At 39.8% G+C, this 15,608-nt stretch overlaps 1 protein-coding gene across 3 annotated transcripts in view; it reads right to left on the bottom strand.

Moving 5' to 3' along the window:
• LOC111155077 (NIMA related kinase 10) overlaps positions 1 to 15,608 on the bottom strand; it is a 215,373-nt gene that overhangs the window by 13,619 nt on the left and 186,146 nt on the right. For all 3 annotated transcript variants that reach the window (XM_022515115.1, XM_022515116.1, XM_022515117.1), the window contains 2 exons: positions 14,910 to 15,010; positions 5,993 to 6,103 (listed from right to left, as the gene is read on the bottom strand). In XM_022515115.1, the coding sequence (XP_022370823.1) occupies positions 5,993 to 6,103; positions 14,910 to 15,010 (212 nt within the window). The remainder of the gene's footprint in view (positions 1 to 5,992; positions 6,104 to 14,909; positions 15,011 to 15,608) is intronic.

Raw genomic sequence — 15,608 nt, 5'->3', positions numbered from 1 at the left:
CAGTCTTCTGACCTTTTTTCCCTTTAAGTTTTGCTGTCCTCTTCAACTTAGTTATAATATGTTAAGACATAATATATTGTCTTATTTTTCATCTTTTCTAACCTACAGCTCCTTTTTGTTCTTTTTTATGAGGTTTCTGTAGGCCACTTTGTTAACAGACATGTCCAGTATTTATATTCCCTTTTCTCTGATACGGAAGCGCCCACGCACACATATGCATGGTGCCTTCACAGGATGGTCCATCATCATGTCCATGGGATGCACATCGCATCCCTGCCCTCAACCCTACTTCCCCCAGAAGCAGCCTTGCTGACCTGCTGTTTACATTTCCACCAAAGATCGTGTTTAGCAAAGAATTCCATAACTTAGCAAAGGCTGGCAAACCACTGTCCTGTGCTATTTCCAACCATGAGCTCCTCTTCCCAGACCTCCATTCAGACACTGAAGGTGGTATCCAGGGAGAAAATGAACAATGGCCTGACCCTGCTGGGCGGGAGAGCCCTGCTCTAGGAGCTTCTCCACTCGGTCCAAACAGGTTCGCGCTGGGCACTGCTGATTTATGATGCCTCCATGGGGCCCTGACAAGGGCTAGGCAAATATAAGGCATAATTATTATGTGCATCAAGAGACATTAATTAAAGCATGAAGATAGGAGCAATCTGCTAACTGGAAAAGAGCCGGAAACCTGGAGTTGGGAATTAGAGACTGCCAGCTCCTGAATCAGGTAAGCTTGACCTTGCTGATCTGAGTTGAAGTACAGATTAGGAACCAAAGAGAAGTGCTCGTCTTTCCTTGCAGTTTCTTTATATAAGAACAAGGGTCATTTTTCCTGTACGATTCCCTAGTCTGGATTTCCTGCTTATCTCCATGGTGTCATTTCACATGTTCTCTCGTCCCATGTCTCTGCTACACGTGCGTAGCTTGAGGTAGAGCAGGGGCTGGTAAATTTCTTTGGTAAAGGGTGAGATAGGCAATACTGACAGATTTACAGTCCATGTAGTCTGTGTCACGGCCACTCAACTGTGCCTACGTGGTGGTGAATGTGACCACAGACAATACGTGAGGGAGGGCGTGTGGTCATGTTCCAGTGACTTTATTTCCAAAAACCATATTTGGAGGCTTCCTCGGATGCAGATCCAAGCCTTTAGCAAATATACTTCATGGATGGTACTGCACATCCATCAGGAGCCATATAACGTCTGGCTGCCCCTTTTTGGGGACATTAGCAAGCCACCGGGATGATGTCTAGATCCATCATTCCATTAGAGGCTGCAGAACGGCAACGTTTTTTTATTCCTCTAGTTATTAGCTGAAGGACTACTTTAATAAGAAATTTCCCCTTCATCAATTTAGTTACCCTGGGATAGAATTCATAAGGCAACGGCACAATAAATGCTTGATTCGTTCCTTTTGTAAATAATTTTCAAAGTAAAGAGTTGGTTACTTAGCATCCTCCAAAGGAAACCAATGAAGGATTTTTCTTTTTCTGTCATGAACTCTTAGATTTAAACTTCAGTTAATTCTTTCAATCCATTGCAGTCATTATTCTTATTGATGCTCTAATTATCCAATAGCTAGCCAGTGGGAGCCTCTTTAAGTCGGTGCCTGATTCCTTTTGACACATCCTCAGTAATCCTTGATGGCATCCTCACTACACGATCTATTATGTCAAGACATTCCACCTAATTTAGTCCCTGCTCTAGCTCTATCAGCAGTCAGCTGTACCTCCGAGGAGGCACGAGTGCTAAGGGAGCTAGCTCACTGCTGCTTGCTTAGTTTCGAGACGACTTAGAGAAAATATTAGGATATACGTGCATTTTAAAAAAACATTTATCATGAATTCATACTCATTCATACTGGGATCTCCAATTCTAATTTGAATTAATATATTCCATCTTGTTTCTGTTTCTCCTCTCTCCCATGCCGAAAATCCTAGTTTCCCAAAACACTATACAATTTTATTCCCCTCACAATTTTTAGCCAAGGTTGAGCAGATTGGACAGAAGATCAGCTTAGGTAAGTCATAAATAAATAGCTTAGTTTCTTAGGAAACGGCTTTTCTATTCTTTCACTCTTCTGTATATCCTGCTGGGTCTCGGGCCATTCATCAGAAGGCACAATCACCCCATAATGATTCCTCAAACCGGAGACATGGGCTCCCTGGATCTCAGGACAAGTTTCAGAGGGGAAGGTGGAAATCAAGTGCATTTTATGAACTATCACTACTTGCTTCTTCCACGGCCCTGGGGTGGGTGACTATTAGCCAAAAAGGCTAACTGGCCACTCCACCAAGATTATACAGGGGATAAAAATCCATTTCTAAACAAAAATTGTCACGAATAAAAGATTAGACCAGAAAGGGAGAAAAACAGAGGCCACAGACTCTTCTCATTTGTGTTTAAATGAGGGCAGGAGGGCTTCTTTTTATATCCATATAAAAATATATAAATATGGTATATGTCAATGTATGTCATATAATATGTTATATACATCAATAAAGAAGAGACCCAATATAGACTATATTACACAGAATTTATTTGTCAACATAGAATATATTCTGTATTTGACGATCATACACTGAGCTCTATCATGTGTCAAGCACTGTGCAAGACTGTAGGTAATCAAAGATGAATATAACACCCCCACTGATTTTGGGGGCAACAAAAATGTAAGTTAGATAAAAAGCTATTTAAAACACAACAGTGTGAGGGACACCTGGGTGGCTCAGTCATTGGGCATCTGCCTTCGGCTCAGGTCATGATCCCAGGGTCCTGGGATCGAGCCCTGCATTGGGCTCCCTGCTCAGCGGGAAGCCTTCTTCTCCCTCTCCCACTCCCCCTGCTTGTGTTTCCTCTCTCACTGTCTCTCTCTGTCAAATAAATAAATAAAATCTTTAAAAAAACATTAAAAATTTTTAAAAAACCCACAATACGGTGAAAAAGTGCCTGAAGCACAGAGAAAGGGGAGATTAATTCTGAACAGGGAAAATCAAGGGAGATTTTTATGGAGGAGCTGGCCTCTCGGTTCAGTGGTGGAGAATAGGAAGCATGTTAATATTCCAGGCAGAAGATCAGTTTCCGCATAGAAGAGGAGGCCTGTCTCCACGATCAGGAGGGTAAACACCATGATGGTATGAACCACCACAGCTTGTAATTATCAGAGAAGGGGACCATAGCATTCCTCACAGGAGAATTTAAACTGCCTCTAAACGACGCTGAAAAGAAGGCTAAATCTATATGACCCCTTGGGTTCCCTCACCCAGGCTCCCTGAACACCCTCTACCACCTCATTAATCCATTTTCATTCCCCAAACCAAGGACAGAAGGTAAGTGCTCTAAGAGAGGCTGCCACTGTACAGGGGAAGGCCACCAAGGCAGGCGGAGCCATTTTAACTAAAGAGAATCTTTTTTCTATCAGGAGAGACAAGAAACACAGCAAGGGAAGGATGCAAACCAGTACACCTCAGTAACAAAAGAGCAAGTGATCTGTTTTAAGGACGTGCATGGGCGGAAAATCACAGCATTGGGGAAGAGTTGGAGGCACCTCTGTGCATCAGACAGCCTGCTGTGGGCACTTCCATCTCTTAAAGCTGGGATTTCTATTAAAATAAATTTGTGTATAAACTGGATTATTCTGCATATCATTTTAATAAGAATATTAAAACCTAGCAACATGTAATATTTTCATGGGAGATTTGAGCCTCTGTCTTCCTAAAATATAGTTATTGGTATTCATGGTACAATATGTAAATATCATAAAACAAATATCCGCAGTCTCATCCACTTGTTTCGAGCTCCTCTAGCTTTGTTTCTGGGCCTGATTTGCCGACACAACCCGTGAAAGGAATTGTGCTCTTTCATCTCTGATGAGATAGGTTTCTGTTTTGTTTACCTGCCACTGTTATCTCTTTTCCCATCTCCAGTTTGTGTAGCTGCAGACACCACAGAGGGAAGGCAACAGAACAAACACAGTTTGCATTTCTTACCAAAGAGTCCATCGTACTGCCTGAATAAGGAGTATATTTATGCTTAAGACTGGATCCAGGAAAGGAGAAACTTTAATAAAAGAAAAAAGTTCATTGGCCATGTGACTGTTTCAAAGTTTAAGAAGATGATAAAACAGATGATAGACAGATAGATAGATAGAGAGATAGATAGATAAACAGATAAATTAAAATGGGAGCAGGCCCAAACTGCTTGGGCCTCAAGTCTTTCCGGGACAGGAGAAGGGGAGGTTGTGACCACCTCCAAGGGATGTATGGAAATGGCTGCCAGCCAGGACAAAGGGGTTTCCTGTCATCAAGTTGTGCTAAATAGAGATAAATAATTTTCCTTCTGTCTGGTTGATTTAACTTCTCTGTGATTTCGATTTTGTGTATGTGAACAGAAATATTTACTAACACCCGAGGTCTAGGAGATTATAGAATATCAAAGATGGAAAGAAGCTTAAAAATACAGTTGGCTCTTAAACAACATAGGTTTGAACTGCATGGGTCCACTTATATGTGGACTTCTTTTTTTTTTTTTTATCTGACAGAGATCACAAGTATGCAGAGAGGCAGGCAGAGAGAGAGAGGAGGAAGCAGGCTCCCCACTGAGCAGAGAGCCCGATGCGGGGCTCGATCCCAGGACCCTGAGATCATGACCCAAGCTGAAGGCAGAGGCTTTAACCCACTGAGCCACCCAGGTGCCCCTTATATGTGGACTTCTTATAGTATAGTACTGTAAATGTATTTTCTCCTTATGATTTTCTTAATATTTCTTATTTCTAGCTCACTTTATTGTAAGAATACAGTATATAATATATAACATACAAAATGTGTGTCAATCCCTGGTTATGCTATTCGCAAAACTTCTGGTGAATAGCGAGCACTTAGTTAAGGTTTTAGGGAGTCAAAAGTTATACATGGATTTTCAGGGAACCTGGCTGGCTCAGTCGGTTAAGCATCTGACTTTTGGTTGTGGCCTAGGTTATGATCTTATGGGTCATGAGATCTAACCCCAAGGCTGTCTCCACACTTAGGGGGATCTGCTTGAGAATCTCTCCCTCTGCTCCTCCCACACTTGCACGTGCTAATGGTCTCTTTCTCTCTAAAATGAATATATATATATCTATATATCTATATATAGATATAGATATAGATATATATATATATAAAGACTTTCAGCTGTGCAGGAGCAGGGGATCAGTGCCTAGTCCCCATGTTGTTCAATGGTCAATAGTGGTTCATTCCACCCTCGTAGGTGATCAAAATCACAGCTTCAGATGGTTAAACGACTTGTCCAGAGTAGCACAGCTCAATTTAGAGGCTTGTTGGAGAACGTTCTAATAAAATAATTGGATAGAATTCTCTTTAAAAAGGTTAAATTATATTTTTTGATTAAAGATATTTAAAGACATTCATTCTTAGGAAAACAAGTAATCATACCGAAAGAACTTCCTATTAAGCTTCTGAGATGATGGCCACAGAAATAAAGGTGAGAAAATCAGAAGCAAAGACATCCTCAATTTCATACCATAAGCAGTGCTTATGTTCGCATCCCCTTAAATTCCTATGCTGAAACCTAACCCCCCAGGTGATTGTATTGGGAGACAGGGTCATTGCAAGGTAATTAGGCCATAGGACAGAGCCCTGGAGTGCTCTTACAAAAAGTGCTCTTTGAAGAGGCCCCAGACAGTTTCCTTGCCTCCTTTGCCAAGCGGGGACAGAAGTCACAAGTCTGTAACTGGGAAGAGGGCTTGTACCAAACCTGACTATGCTGGCACCTTGATATTGAACTTCCAGCTTCCAGAACTGTGAGCAACCTCTGTGGTTTATAAACTCCCCAGTTTATGGTGTCTTTTTTATAGCAGCTTGAAAGGACTAAAACAATGATAACATCCTTTAATAGAGGATAGAGTTTAAAGTACAAAGGAGAGAAGGTATAAAATTTAGCTCTTCTGACGTGTTTTTGTTAGCCAGAGAAGAACTCCTAGGTGTTGAATACTGTACCTTTTTAATTTCAGATTTCAAATTGCAAGGGTTACTCTGCTGGCTGAAGAGGGATTTCTTGAATCTCTCTATAACCCTTCTTTTCAAATTGTGGTGCAAAGCTGGAGGAAGCTGCATAAAGTGAGAAAACAATTATTATAAGCAAATTGTTAACACTGCACAGATGACGCCCAGGAAGCATTCACTGAGGGTCAGTGTAACAACATTAATTCAACAGGACTAAAAAAGAATAAAAATTCTACTTCAAATAGCATGATGACGTGTGATATTGTTTCATTCCATAATCCAGAAGGAATACATTACTCTTCTCTCTTTAAAAAGGCTGCTTCTATTTATCCTATTGTTCTTTCATTTTATTGGTATTATTTTCACATAACAACAACATTGCACCTATAAATTGAATTTGGTAAAAGAGACTTCACAAGGAGAGATGCATTCTAGCAGATGTTTAGTGCTTACGTCATGCCCAGAATTTTGCTAAACATAGGAAGCAAGGCATTCGTCCTGATGGATCTGATACTTTAGAACAGGAAGTACATATCTGCATTACTACGTAGTACTGTGTCTGTCAGTCGGTGCTCCTGAATACTCACATAGAGGGAAATTGGATTATAGGGATCAGTTTTGTCAAGAAGAAGAAAATGAATGAGCATACATTGGGGCTGGGCCAGGATGAGCTGGATTTAATAACTTAGTAGGAAGTCCCTCTTAAAATCTTAGAAAATATGGTGATTGGATGAAACTGGGGATTTCAAAAATTGATTTTGTAGTGCTTTGCAGTTGAATTTAGACAAGGAAACCAAAGATCCTGGAAAGCACAGAGGGATGAAGTAAAGTTTGGGAGAAGGGTAAGAGAGCAGAGAAATAGGGTCAGAATGATAAGGGGTTTCAGAGTGCAAATAATGTCTGGTTTGTTTAAAATATGGAGAGGACCTAGAAGGAGATAAAAAAGAATCACTAAGTGGGAAGGAAAACGTGGTAGTAGGAGCTCTTAAGAGTAAAAGCAAAACCAAACAAATCAAATGAACAAATTAAAAAAAAAAAACAACCAAGAATATAATTCAAAGTTTACATCAAAAGAAAGAGCAACATGTTAGTGACAATCATTTACCCACCCCCACTCCATTTTTCTAATACTCTTTTATAGCTTAGGTTTGGTGCCCTGTGACTACTTTGGGCCAATGAAAATTATATGTGTCATTCTAAGGATGAGGAAATGCAAAGCCAGTATGTTTCCTCCATCCCTGTCCACCCTGGGCAAGGAGCTTGGATTCCACCCATTTCTGATGGCATAGCCACAAGGAGGAGGGCCACCTGACCTAACTTTAGCTAAGTGAGACATAAACCTCTATTGTATCAAGCAAAGAGATTTCGGGGCTTGTTAGTATAATATAACTTTCCATATCCTGGTTAATACAAGAAATGTCTATTCATTGAAGTTTCATGAAGCAAGGGAATGATAAAAGGTACTAGAGAAATGAATAGGGTCAATGGGGGCTCACAACACCTGATTTTATAGCCAAAGAAAAACTGTTCATCAGTCTAAACACAATAGAATATGGGACCCATTAATAAGCACTGTAATGCTATAAGCAGAGAAACAACATAATTGAAATGTGCTTTTACAATGCATCTATAATCCTAGTCAGTCCTTTGACTCTGTTTGAGTCAAAGCAGGTTTAAGAACAGAGGAACCAAGACTCTACTGGAGGGTCTGAAGCCCTTTAATATACTGAAAGGTTCTGTAAATTGACAGCACTGAATCTCTGCTGAGCTCTTTTTATGTCAATACTATAGCATTCTTGTACCTTACTTCAGATGTAATCACCCTCCCTATCCCCAGCAAATAGTCATAATTATTGCTGTCATTTTACATTAAATGAAAAGGGAAATAAAGAAATGTGGAGAGAGGGAGAGAGACAGAGAGAGATTTCTTGGCATTAATGAGCAAATTGTCAGAAGAAAGATAAGAAAGAAAATGAGTATACATGATATATGTGTGCATGAGAGATTAGCAAAAGTGAAATGAGGTTAACCTAAGAGGAGGACCAGACAACGAAGAGAAGGGTTATTTGCACACTTTCCTAGCAAAGGAATTGGTTAGAGTGGAGAAGGGATGGGAGAAGAGCCTGAAGATAACCTTTTGGGATTTGGTAATTCCCTAGTGTTTGACACTGGAAGTTGCCACTTCCCAAAATCAAACACCAGAGGGCAGTGTTGGCCCAGGACCGTCTAGTTGTTGCCTTGCATGATTCTAATTGCCAAGGAGAGAGGCAGAAGCGAACCTCTGAAACCCCTAATTGTCTGCACAGCAAACTTTGAAGGCGTGAAGACCACTGGGTCCTCAGTTTCCTTCCAAAGTGACTTACCCCAACACTGGCAGCTATCAGTATGAGATTACTAATTCAAATATTCTAAAAATCCTTGCTATTTATTTAACTTGATAAACCTCTCGTTAACTTAAAGTCGTTTTTATTGCTCCTGATTGCTTGAATTAATTCTCATAAAAGCTTTCTTGAATAAGTTAACAGTGAACTAAAGATTCATACACAGGGCAGTATTAGAAAGCTATTTTATCTTACTGGAAAAATTGTCACTATACACAGCATCCCATCTTTAAAAGTTTCATGGAAGAATTTAAAATTTTACACAGAATGATGACTCATGCATAGTTCAATTGCAGAAAATGTAACTATGTTACTATATTATATTTAAGGACAATTACACTAAGAACAGAATATTAATACCTGTGATTTTTATGTGCCAGTTACTATGATCACTCCTTTATGTGTATTATGTCACTTTTCTCCCCACAATAAACTTATAAAGCAGGTACTAGTCTATAGGTAAGGAAATCAGAGTTTAAAAACATTATGCAACCTGCAAAGATATTTTCTGATGTAGTAGTGTCTTTTAACACAACTATTATCCTAGAGCAAACACACCACTATAGCATTACTACCGTTTAATACTTTATAAATACTTCACATACTTTATCTCCTTTAACACAATAGCCCCATAAACTACCCGAATATTACCGATCAAGAAACTGATTCTAGAAAAGGTGAGTCTCTCACCATCCATCTAAGAGCTTATTTTTTGTTTTTACCACACCAAACAAAGTCACAACAAGAAAAAAATGAATTCTGATCTCTGTGTTCTATACTAGAGTTTCTTGAACTTGCATTACATTCAGATACTTTCTAAAAACACACTCTCTAGTATCTCCAAGAATATGTTAGCAGACCATCAATAGGTGAGAGGATGCCATTTGAAGTGACTTAAATAATATCTTATTACAAAAACAAACTATTTTGATATGTTGCTTCTTAAGAGGAGATTTCTGTAAATGCCAGAAAAAAAATACTCAAAGATTATTATCAAAATAAATAGACAAAATGTAAGCTTTCTTTTAGAATTTGCAAACTCCAAAAACACGACTGCACTTAGATACATGGGTTTACCCTCAATTCTGTTTACTCTGTCCCCCCTGCCATGAGTAGCCAGGAGACCCAGATAAGAGAAAGTACGGGTGGTTCTAGTTTCATCTATCACTACTGCTGGAAACCCGGTCTGTTTCACTGATGACAGCAGCTAGCATAACTGCATCGGGGGGAGTAAACTGCTGTTCCAGACCACATTTTTTTGTTTTGTTGGCAATAGCTGAGAGTGTTAAGATGGCAGTCCAAAGCAGATCCATGTAAACTCTCTATCTGTCCTCTAGGAGACAGCTGTTAATTTTTAAAAGTTGCCATATGTTGATTTTCAAAGCATTTCTTTAACAAAGCAATCAAACCGTAAGTACAGAATTAAATCCAGAACTTCAGCTGGCTGCGTGGGTTCTACCTAAGCAATCATACACAAAGACTCGGACCAAAAGGTGACATACGTATACGTTGGTCACCTTATGTGCCCAAAGATCGATTTTTGGTTTCCAGCAATGGAAATGAACCACTGATTCCATTCTCAGCTGGCTGTCCTAAGATTACAATCTCAGTTTTGATAAAAACAGATGTCAAATCTGTTTTGACAGTGTAAGGATTTTAACATCCTGCCTTTTAAAATAGTTGCTTTTAGATGATTTCCAAGATCTGTCTCCATGGAAACTGGATGGGAAAGGCCACCACCGGCCAAAAGGAAGCAGTTTCCTCTGTAAGGTTATCTGCGGTTGTCAGGAGGGACCTGGCCCTGCAACTCAGGGCAGTTATCACAGCAGAAGTCTGCAACGGAGATTGACTTGGAAATAAACATGCAGACCAGAAAAGTTGTTTGTTTGCCTGTTTATTTATTGATCCAGGTTTACGTTCAGCAGATTTCCTTTGTAATTAGCAGACACAGAAAACTGATCTTGGTCTTTAACCTATAGTAAATTCAATAGTATAATGTTTTGACTTGTTTTTATCTCCTTTATTTGAAAGGCACATTGACTTGGGTTAGTATTGTAATTTAAAGTTCCCCAAAGGGGAAACATTCCTTACTATTTGCAATGTCATAAACCTTCAAGTATTCTGGAAATACATTTTAAAAAAAACCACAATGGTTACGTCTGAGCTTGTAGCAAGGAATGCCATCTTGCCAAAAAATATGAAATCATTTGTTATGCTGGTAGTGTGAGAGCATAATAATAAGATATTTATAATCATTTCATTCTTGCTTTAACATATTTTGAAATCCAATAAAGAAATGGAATACATCCATTAAAAAGTTTTTTATTATATAAAAATTAGCAAGACAGGCATATGGAAACTATATTTAAATTTCAAAGCCTATTTTCTGTCAATTTAGTACTTAAGCATTGAGTAACCAATAAGCTATTTAAAGCTATTTCCATAACACTAAAGTTAAGAATGCTTCCCCATATTTCTACATCAGCATTTAAATGGAAATGCATTTTTGAATATAATATCTTTACTCAACAGAGGTATAGCAGATTATGTTTTGATTTATTAAACAATTTCCCACATCCCCTCACATTGCCGTGGACCCCTACACCCTCTTTCATTTAATCAGGTAGACAATTCAGTGGGATTGCCTAAGGGAAAGGCTGACAGCAGAAAATGGAGGAAAAAGTAATCAATTTCAGACTCTGGAGTCGCAAAAGGCTAGTCTTCATGGTGATTGAAAAGAATGCCCAATTTGGGGGGAAATGTGATAAATAAGTGCCAGACTAGGGAAAAAGGGAAAAGGGCAAAGGAAAGCAGTGAGAACGCAAAGGTGAGTAGGTCCCAAAGAAGGGAGCCCCTTGCCTAGCCCCCTAGGCTAAGTGTGTCAGCTGCCCATGGGGTTGCTTCTCAGCTCCAAATCCACCCTTTAGTGCCCTGCACGTGATACTGGAATTTCTCCCTCAATAAGATGTTCAGCTCCCTTGGGAGATAGCACTGGAGGGATGCTGGAGGAGTATGAGGCTTGTGCCTCAGTCCTGCAGCCCTGAGTGGTTAGCTGGAATGGGAACACCCAAGCAATGCTCACTCCCAAGCAACTTCAGTGGCACCAATCTTGCAGGCAGCTGCCCAGAATGTTCCACGGAGCAGCACCTACCATTGGACAGCCTCCTCTGGTCCCATAGAGGGCGTTTCCCAGTCCAAGCCTCATGTGCTGATTTCCAGCAAGTTCCACAGCAAGACAACTCACCATGGATGACTTGCCCCAGTCCCCCAGAGGAAGACTTCCTTGCAAGTTTCTCTAGCACAGCACCTCACTGGATTTCTCAGATCTTTCCAATAAGGTCTGGACCTCAGCCTGGGATGGGGTTGTCCTCTTTTATTTTGTTCCTTTCTTGGATGCTCTCTATGTTAGCCTTATAAGTAGTGACTTCCTTGTCTGCTCCTCCTACATTCTTTAGATTTTTCCTTTTCCCCTCCTTTTTAAATAATACCCTGATGTTATTAATAATCTTAAGCAATTTTTTATATTAATCTTCCTGTTGAAATTACCATGTACTTTCTGTCTCCAGACTGGACCCTCACTGATACAGAGCGGTTCCAGGAAGGTCCCAGGAGAAGGACCAATACAGATGGGATTTGGGAATTGGTTTGATGGTTCCCCGGAAGTGAGTCCAGTACTGAGTTTTGCCATAGGACGGAGGATGCGGGTAACCCATGGCACGCAGTGGCATCACAATCAATCAGGGTGTCACCGTGATAAATAGCCAACTGAACCAAGTGCCCTGCAAGTTCACATGGCTGCCACACTTGACTGCTAGGCAGTATGAAGACTACAAGGACTGAGTTAGGGAGGCATTCTTCAAAGTGCATCCAAGCACTTAAAAAAATGACAAGCCTGGGTCCTTTAACTCTTGGTTCAAATCAGAGGCTAAGACCCAAAGAGATTCCATGATAGCTCTAAAAGGACCTGTTATTTCTTGCTACCCCAGCACTGATATGACTGATAATCAAATATGAATTTAATTGGGCAGGTTGCTAAATTACAATGTCAGTTAAATGCACACTATGCCAAGTTTCTCATGTGAAAGTTAGGAAAAGAATGGGATCCTGAAACTTGAAATAGGGACATTTTGCTGGATCCAGATAAAAGTAACAATCCTGAAATTCAAGTCACTCAGAGCTATCATTGCCAGCAGAAGTAGCTTGTCACTTTGTGTCTGAGATATCAAACATTTTTTGCTTGAAAACTTTACACCAAACACATCTGGGACAGATGAGGAGTGATACCTTAAAAAGGAATGCTGATTCCTCATAAGGTCCCCAACAATGAGGCTCAAGTCCATTACTAGGGTCATGACTCAATATGATTCCAGGGAACTGGTACACAGTATGACCCAAGAGGAAATTGCTTATCCATCGAAAGAAATGCAAGACTTTGTTCTTATATACCAGCAGCAACCCAGAGAACATGTGTAGTAGGCTCTCAGGGTTTTAGGCCGAGGGGAATGAAATAGAGCACTAGATCAGGCTGAATTCATTCATATGAGTGCTCTTACTACAGAGTTCAGATGTCATGTATTAGTCCTGCAGCTGAAGGTAACTGCTTAACTGGTTGGTGTCCTACAACTTGAACTCAGTGGTGGCCTACATTTAATAGGGATAAAATGCAGAGCTTCCCTGGTATGTGGAGGGGGGGAAATTCAAAGGCCTGGAGATAGGAATGTTGGGGTAGATTTGCCATATGTGACCTGCACACTCACTTCCCAATTACGTTCAACAAGAATGCTGAGAAGCTACTCCTGTCATTAGGCAGTGAGAAATACATTAGAGAGGGGAGCCCCGCATCCTTAAAAACTACTGTGGTTGCTTTCCTTTGTAGGCCAGGGACAACACAGAAACTACAGGATTCTGATGAGGATCATGTGACCCCAGAGGAGCAAAAGCCAAATGACAGCACTTAACCACCAGCGACAAACTCGGCATTTACCATAAAGGGTGAAAGAGATGTACTGTTAATTAGAATGCCTTGGCCCATAGATTTCTTTGGTTATAGTTAACTGACGAGGGTGTTCCTGGGAAGGAAACTGGTGGTCGGCTTACTAGATTATTCCTTAATCTAAACAACAGAAAAGAAACACTAGGCCTGGTAGACAAAACAAAAACAAAAACAAAACAAACCACCAAAAAACAAAACTAATAAGAAAAACACCCCAAAACCAAAAAACAAACAAAAAAACAAACTGCTTTGTTGCTGTTGCCACAGTGGAGAGTCACAGACTCTCATATAGTTTCTAGACTTCAGCCAATTCAAAGACCCAAAGCCCTTGATTAGTGGGAAAGCTGGGACCCCTTTAGGAAGGGCCCCGAAACACTGCTGTTAAGTATACGCTGTAAATTTTCCTTCAAGCCTTGCCCAGAGAGACCTGCCGCCATTTATCAGAGTGACTGTTCACTAGGGAGAAGGAAATACACAGGCTTTCAGAGACCTGGACACTGGTTGTAAACTAGCACCAATTGCTAGAGTCTGATAATGCCATTGTGGCACACCAAATGGCATGTATCTTTTGTTCGTTTGTTTGCTTTTGGGGGGAGGTTAAGTGTAATAGCCCAGTATAACTTACAGTGGACCCAGCTGGTCCACAGACCTGGTGGAATTTCCCTCTAGTACTTGAATGTATAATTGGAATTGCCATAACTGGCAACTGACAGAATCGCCAGATTGGCTCTCTGGATCTTAGACTGAGAAAATGTTTACATGTTTCACTCTTTGATATGTTTCAAGTGCATGGAACAGTAGCACCTAATCATAGGCACCTAATAATTATATGTCAAAGGAATGAATGAATGAATGAATGAACTGCATAAGATGTGCAATCTTAAGCTTCAAAATACTTGCTACTTTCTTGTCCAAATGCTGACACTTCATCTACAAAAATTTCTTTTCTTATTAACAATAGGACTTTGGTCAACTTTGATAAATGAACATTCAGTTTGCTTATCAGATAGCTTTCTGTAAATTATTAGACAGATAAATACTGAATAGATTTCTGTAAATTATTAATAGCCATTTCCTAACTGATTGCATCCTCAGTGCCTAAGTCAATAATCTCAGACCTTGTGTTTTCATTTCTCTGAGATATTCTAGTGTTAACCTAGCATCCTCAAGATTAGTGAGTGGGCACTCCTTTTCTTTCTTTCCTGCAGTGAAGCTGTTCAGAACCCAGCTCTGCCCCCTTTCATCCCCACACTCAAGGGCCATTTGTATTGTAGTTTATTTTTAATGGGACACTGACAATGAAAGAGTAGGTTAGGAACCATAGGGGAAACCTGCCATATTTGCTTTTTTTTTTTTTTTTTAACCCAATGACCTTTTCAGCCCTGCTGCTAAGCCAGAATGTTCCCAAATATATGTAGTTGGAGAGGATAAAAATCAGCATTCATTCCAAGTAAAAGTCCCACAAAGTAGTTTTCAACAAAATTAGCATCAAACTCATTCTTAAGATGAAAAGGAAATAAAAAGCTAGTACGCTGACCTGTGTGATGTAGATGATTTTGTGCAGCTGAATTAAGATCTGCTGAATAGGATCGCTGATCTGTCGTACTTTCCTCTGGGACACAGCAATCCCTGCAGACGCTGTGGATGATAAATTCTGCAGTTAGTCAAGATCCTGGTTTTCTCTTTCAAAAGTGATATTAGTGAAAATGGTGTAAAATTCTGAAAAAAAAATTAAGCTAAGATCCTTATCCTACCAATGAAATAATATGCAGAGACCCTGTAACACTTCAATATTTTACAATATGGGATGCAAGCCTTCTTTCCTTTATTTATAAGACTGCTAAGTAAAATAACAATGTCACCTTTTATAACATCTAAAAGACTCTTGGAAATTTTGCCTGCAATCAAGTCAGGCTGTCACCAGGAATCAGGGGTGCTTTGGATACTGTGACCTTTGAAAAGCTGGGCTTCAGATAGGTGCAGTTCACAGCCTATCAGCCTTTTAAATTTTAGTCATTATGTCCTTAATACCATATTTTAAAACTAATTTTATTAAAACTACTAATACAAATGCTGAATAGGCAATCTTACAGAGGAAAAAACAAAAAGAACAGAAACAAACAAAAACCAAAAATCAAAAAAAGTATAATTTGTAATAATCAAGGGACTGAAAGTGATTGTAACCTTTGATTAGTACAAATTTTCACCTGGATTTTTCTCCAGGTCTAAATGAGAC

The sequence above is a fragment of the Enhydra lutris genome, unplaced genomic scaffold (genome assembly GCF_002288905.1).
Source record: "Enhydra lutris kenyoni isolate GAN:26980312 unplaced genomic scaffold, ASM228890v2 scaffoldscaffold39, whole genome shotgun sequence".
Classification (NCBI taxonomy): Eukaryota; Metazoa; Chordata; class Mammalia; order Carnivora; family Mustelidae; genus Enhydra; species Enhydra lutris.
The sequence above is the reverse complement of the archived record's forward strand: the minus strand, read 5'-3'. Positions and strand labels throughout refer to the sequence as shown.